Below are 6,968 nucleotides of genomic sequence, written 5' to 3'. Positions count from 1 at the left end.
TGACAACCCTTCGACGGTGGAGTGAGGCAAGGTCGTCAGGCGTTGCCTGGATTTACACTAGGTATAGCTCATTGTCTAGGAATCACTAATCCTATCTTAATCCTTTGACTGAAGGAGTAAGAAACTTAGGGCCGTATTCATAGACATTCTTAGCGCGGGTTTCCGGTGGGTGATCAGCGTTTTTCGTATACATAAACCAGTATTAGCGATAGGATATAATTTGAATTCTGTACAAGTAACCAGTGGATAGCCGGGGCTAGTTTAGCACGCTCGTAGCGCGTGCTACAAAATGTCTATGAATAGCACCCTTAGAATATTGTTCTCAACACATCCTTTCAATTTTATACAAAAAGGTCTGACTTCAAATAAGAATTTGTCAGGATACAACTCTTGTAACTTCAATTTTTAAGGTTCACTAAAACCGAAGCGAGGGTTCACTATAAATGGAAATATTAATGTACTTTTTAATGTATGCAGATCGGGACCAACGATTTAGGTTCACTATAACCGAGTTCACTATATCCAGATTTGACTGTATTTTCTATGTCGGAAAATGCAGCTGCGAGCAGTTTTATAACTTCGGTTTATCCTACAATTTTCATGTCATTGTTCTATTATATTTAAACAATTATCTCACTGTAAGAATATTTGCTATACTTTAACTAAGACATTAAATAAAGAATTATTACGTTCACACCATTTTTTTTTCTCTTTCTCAGGCACAGATTTTCCAAAGAGTTATTTTTGCATCATCTTAAAATTTATGAAGTTGTAAATTCAGAATTCAGAAGATCCTTTGAATAGAAGTTAATAAAGAAGAATATTGCACTTTTTCGAGAACTTATCTCGATTCCAAACATTGGTGCAGATTGCTATGCTCCACATTGGTTACTAGTTGTTGGTGATGGTTTATTCACTCTTAAAATAAGCAGGCTATAAAATAATTATAATGTTTTATTTGTGGCAGAAATATACATAATCATTTTTATGCAGGACTGCTATAACAATTCAATTTCAGAATTAAGAAAAAATAAGAATTGAAGAGTACAAGGAAAGAACCTAGTAAGTCACATTTTACTGTTTTTACAGGAAAGCAAATTAAAAGTTTCAAGACCCACTTTATTTTATTGTCTTTGGGTTATCATTCCTCAAAGGCCTCTGGAATAATCGGGTTGTTATTCTGTTCAGTTAAACCACATTATCTGAGTTATTACATAACATCCAAAGAGAAAATCGGTAATTTTAAACTTGTACTACCAGGTTTTTCCCTGGACTCTTCAATTGTTTCAGTCATAAGATGATGAAATGTCATTGTTGTTACATTTCAAAGATTTCATCACTTGGATATGACAATATATCACCTGCCTCTCTTTCATTTGCGTATGAGGAGGTGTCATTAAGTCTAAGACTGTATAATTGTTATTGCAATTGAAGGGTTCAGAACCATAGTGGGCCAAGCGCCATTTACTAAAACCGTAGAAAATAAGGATTAAAATGAAGTTATCACCATAATTCAATGGAAACATATAGCAAGTAATATAAATTATACACATTCAAACTAAATGATATGTCAATCTTCATTAAACTATGGTATTCACTTATCTTTAACCCTTGCTTTCTCCGTTTTCAATAAATGGCTCTTGGTCCACTATGGCTCTGATATTCTGATATTTTTTCGTCATTATTACTTTAAAACGAGATATCACTGTTGTAATGAACATTCTATCGTTACTATCAGTTAAGAATGAACAGGTCTCGTTCCTGTAATAGCTATCTGATGAAGATGACGAAATATCGCTGTTGATTCAGTGATCATTTAGTTCTCACAATCACTTGAAGTTGACAGCATATCTAATGCCCAATTACTCCTCACTATCACTTTAAGATCTTGAGACGTCATTGTTGCTGTAACAGCTAGTTAGTTCTTACTAATTCTTGAAGATAGTCAGTTGTAACTTTTGTCATATCTGTGATTTCATCGTTTCTGTCACCACCACTTGAATTAAGAAGTATCATTGTTGTAGTATTTTATCATCTCTTTAATGACAAAACAATATTGTTGTTATAATGACCACATATCGTACCCATTTCTTGGAAATGAAGTTCCTTTTGTTTTAGCGGTTATTTCACCATCATCAACATCTTGACTTAGACGACGAAACACCATTATTATTACAATCATCATAAACCATCATCCCCATTATTTGTAGATGATTAAGTATCACTCTCATAGCATTTATTTTATAGCTCTTGTCAGCAGCACTTGAAAGACGAAATATAATTGTTGTTATAGTGGACATGTTATTCTCCCGTCACCTGAAGATGTTAAAGAAAGACGTATTGTAGCACAGATTTTGTCGAAACTTGAAGATTATTAGATTTGTCTTATTTCGGTGACGTTTTCTTCACTTCTATCTCCATCGCTTGAAGATGATGGCATACAATTTTAGTACAGTTTAATCTCATCGTTCATAACATTTGAGGAAGATGGTTCACAATTGTAGTTATACAGTATACAATTTTATAATCGTTCCTAATCCTTTGCTCTTTCGGGGTGCAATGTGTGTGTTTGTGTGTGTCTAAAGCCTACCCACTTCACTTTGCATGATTAGGGTTCCGCATACTGCGAATAAATGGCAGGACTGTGACCCATTTTCAAATTGCACGCCACTTCGGCGGGCCACGTTATGCATGATGTGTATCTGTAAAGAGTTATGTCATGTATTATGGTGAGTGTATGTTAAGTTTTCGTGTAAGTGTAGTGTAGGAAATGATTGAGGATGATGATGAAAGTGAGGAAGGGAGAAGGGAAAACCCGGTGCCAGCACATAGCCTACTCCTGTCGAATAGCACCAAGGGGGCCGCCAGGCTTAACGTCCCCATCCGAGGGACGAATCACTATCAACAGTGACATATGCCTTCACTTCATATGCACTGTGGAGAGATTTGGGATTTAACCCAGGCATAGTGGTACACAATTTAGTGGTTAGAAGTTGTGCACGCCATCTCTCCTAGTCTCGAGGTAAAAATTTTATACCTAATGTAGTAATATCCTAATGTCCTAATGTATTAAATAAATATGAATTTTAATAACATCTCGTACAATAATTCTAAAATGTACAGAACAAATGTTGTGAGAGCCATTTTTGTTATTTTTAAGTGGTTGTCAAAACAGGTTATATGTAAGTCCATTAACCGACAAAAGTCATGTTGAAATTCAAAATCGAAGTAGACCCTAGTTAATGTACGTAATCACAGATGGCAGTAGTAATAGATAATTTGGATGGAAAAAAATATATTTTGTATCTCGTATAATTTTTTTTGTTCTGTGCACTTACAACCTTTGTTGTTTACATTCTGCAATTGTTCTTTGTTATAAAATGGTGGTGACGATCAGATGTTACCTACATACTGTCTCATCATCGTCACGTGGTGAGAACGATAGGGTAGTAATTACAGTAATCGTGCCGAAGATAAATTTTGCGTGTGTTGAGATTTAACATTTCCGACGTTTCATTACTACTTATCCATCATCGTCAATTTGTTTGACCTGGCCAGTTATAACGGACCGAAGTCGTTCTCTGTGATCTTCGGGTTTCCATGCTGGCCGTTGTATTTGAGGTACACGAGTTCAAAACCGGTCGAAGGCGATGAAATCTTTAGCATGGTTTCCTTCGGGAAGGAAGTAAAGCTGTTAATACTCGTGTCCTAGGTTTACGGCACGTTAAAAAGTCTTGTCCCCGATAAAGGGCTTCAAAGGTGAAATTCGTTTGTTCATTTCTCGAGCAAGTTGAATAACGTCTGCATTCGAAAGCGTCGTTAATAAAAATACCACTACTACTCTTATAATTCTCAACATTCGGAAAAGGATGAAACACATTTTTACAGACGCTATCCTATCGTGCCATCACTTGAAAACGAGGACAAAATTTCAGCTGTTACCATATTGATCCCATCACTTGAAAACGATGAAACACAAAATGGCATTTGTTGTCGTATCGTTTCTATGACTTGTATAAAGACAAAATACAATAATTGAAAGGTTCAGAGCCATAATGGCCCAAGCGCCATTTATTAAAAACGGAGAAAACAAGGTTTAAATTTAAGTAAATACCATATTTTAATGAAGATTCACATATTATTTATTTTGAATGTGCATACTTTAAATTACTTTCTATATCGTTCATTGAATTATGATGTTCACTTAATTTTAACCCTTGTTTTCTCCGGTTTTAATATATGGCGCTTGGTCCACTATGATTCAGAACCCTTCAATTGCAGTTGTTGTCCTATCGTTTCTGTTACCGTACTTGAAAAACAACTAAATATAGGCACCGGAGTAGCTCAGTCAGCTGAGGCGCGTGCCTGCTGATGCGGAGTTTTGTTCGAGCGAGGATTCGATTCCCGCTTGGGCTGATTACCTGGTTGGATTTTTTCTGAGGTTTTCTCCAACCGTAAGGCAAATGTCAGGTAGTCTATGGCGAATTCTCGGCCTCATCTCGCCAAATACTATTTCGCTATCATCAGCCCCATCGACGCTGAATGACCTAGTTGTTGATACAGCGTCGTTAAATAACCAACTAAAAACAACTAAATTAAATTGTAATTTGAATTTTGAATTCATTTTATGTGTATTCCAATAAGTCATACAATGATAATACGAAAATGAGAAGTCTTGATTGTTCAGTCTTTGAATTATTTAAAATTAAATTCGTGGCGCTACAGCCCATGAAGGCCCAAGACCGACCAGCCGGCTGGTGGCCTCACGTCCACATGCTGAAGCAGAGGTGGACGATCATCCAACCAGAATGGAGGCATCGTGTGGTTAGCACGATGATCCCCCAGTCGTTATAACTGGTTTTCGAAACTGGATTTTCGCTACCTATCGTAGCTCCCCAAGTGCATCACGATGCTGGGTGGGCACCGGTTCCATACACTGGCCGAAATTTCATGAGAAAATTTCTTCCCCCATGAGGACTCGAACCAACGCGCATTCCGTAACGCGAGTCCTAGGCAGGATGCCTTAGACCACGACGCCACGGCGCGGGACTTTGACTTATTTATTGTAGTAAAATATCAAAAAATTATTTTACTAATACATATTAGTGAACGTTTTCGCCCTTATTATGAGCATCATCAGACTAATAAGTTGATACCTATGTAAGAGTAAGTAAATCCATGTTAAACATATTGCAATAAACAAGTTTAAAAGTTTAAAAACAAGCATGAATTAAAAATAAATGATTAAAAATGATTGACAAAGTTACATGTAAAATTTATTGGAGAATTATGCATATTTAATAAAAAACGTACTAAAATTGTCTGTATGAGACGAGTTAAAAAGTTTTACGAACCAATGCTTTGCTATCATCACTGGGTTGGTTATGGGTAAATTATTCAACAATGTATGAATGTGGGAAATATGCATAATTTTCCAATAAATTTTACATGTAACATTGTCAATCATTTTTAATCATTTATTGCTAATTCATGCTTGTTTTTAAACTTTTAAACTTGTTTATTGCAATATGTTTAACATGGATTTACTTACTCTTAACATAGATATCTATTTATTAGTCTGATGATGCTCATAATAAGGGCGAAAACGTTCACTAATATGTATTAGTAAAATAACTTTTTGATATTTTGCTACAATAAATAAGTCGAAGACTGAACAATCAAGAATTCACAAAATTGTAATTGTTATGCTGTCTTTCCCATCACTCGAAAACAACAAAACACAAATTTCAGTCGTTATACAGTCGCTCGCATCATTTGAAAATCACGAAACATAATAACACTGCTATTGAATTGTAGCTTTCCCATCACTTGAATATGACGAGGTAGCGCTGTTGCTGTGAAGCAGCCATTTCCTCTGCTGCGGTGACTTCCGTTGGGGGCTCGATGGTCTGTGTTACGACTTTCTCGTAAGTGTCCGTAGGTTCTGGCTCCCTGTGTGCCAGGTCGTGCTGCAGATAGTCGGAAGTGCCGCTTGACGGAATGGTGATAACAGTCATTTCTTCCTCCAGACCGGTCGCTCCTTGTGGCTGCCGCTCCGGCGAGCCCTCCCTGATGAGTACCATGCGCTCCCCGTCTTTAGCGCCTTCCAAGTCCTCGACTTCGTCCACCCCAAGAGGCAGCATGATGGTGGCCTCGCAGCTGCTGGTGCTCCTGTCTCCGCTGGACAGACGCCGCTTGTTGAAGTCCTCGGCGGACAGGAAGGTATCGCCCTCACTGGGGAACAGAACTGACTCGCAGTAGCGTTCCATCGTCTCGGACTCCGAGTCGGGGGGCAGCTGGATGTATATGACATCATCGGTAGGTTCTGTGACCACCACCATCGACAGTAATTCCTGAGCGTCCTCTCTCACCTGCTGGATGTCGGTTTTTATGAGGGTCGTGGTAGATTCCTGGTTCTCATTCTCTTTGGGAATGACGCTAATAGGTCTATCTGCTTCACTCACCGAAGTTTCAACAGCAATGGAAAGGTGTGGACTGTTATTTGGATGATCGGCTTCTTGTCCCTCTTCGTCTTTCTCAGTACGATTGTGTACAGCTCTTACCGTCGTCGATTTGCCTCTGGAAATGAAACAAATTCATATAATTATTATCGCTGCTGTATCGACGTTTAATAGTCGGAGGGGAATGATAGTGGTATCAAGTGGTAGGGCGAGGACGTAGGCGTGCTGTGTTGGGTGGCTTATCGAGATCATGAGCTTGAGATAAAAGAGGAATGCAACTGAAAACCAGGTGAAAAATTACCACTTTTCGAATCGTAACTTACAAACCAGAGGAATTACTCGCGTGTTTGACCACTAAAACGATACGGATTTAGCTACAAAATAAAAGTGCAAGAACAGTGGACGGGCAGCTGTAACATACCGGTATTAAACATTTGGAACCAAAGGCAGAAATTTGGACTTCATTTCAAAATGTGAAATAATTTAAAAGGAAATATTCAACATCTT

The 6,968-nt window shown here is 37.9% G+C and overlaps 1 protein-coding gene across 1 annotated transcript in view; it reads right to left on the bottom strand.

Moving 5' to 3' along the window:
- Window positions 1-957: 957 nt before the first annotated feature.
- LOC138710698 (uncharacterized) overlaps window positions 958-6,968 on the bottom strand; it is a 320,335-nt gene continuing 314,324 nt past the window's right edge. The window contains exon 12 of the mRNA XM_069841761.1: window positions 958-6,579. Coding sequence (XP_069697862.1) covers window positions 5,826-6,579 — 754 coding nt within the window. The 3' untranslated portion in view covers window positions 958-5,825. The remainder of the gene's footprint in view (window positions 6,580-6,968) is intronic.

The sequence above is a fragment of the Periplaneta americana genome, chromosome 12, assembly GCF_040183065.1.
Source record: "Periplaneta americana isolate PAMFEO1 chromosome 12, P.americana_PAMFEO1_priV1, whole genome shotgun sequence".
Lineage (NCBI taxonomy): Eukaryota > Metazoa > Arthropoda > Insecta > Blattodea > Blattidae > Periplaneta > Periplaneta americana.
The sequence above is the reverse complement of the archived record's forward strand: the minus strand, read 5'-3'. Positions and strand labels throughout refer to the sequence as shown.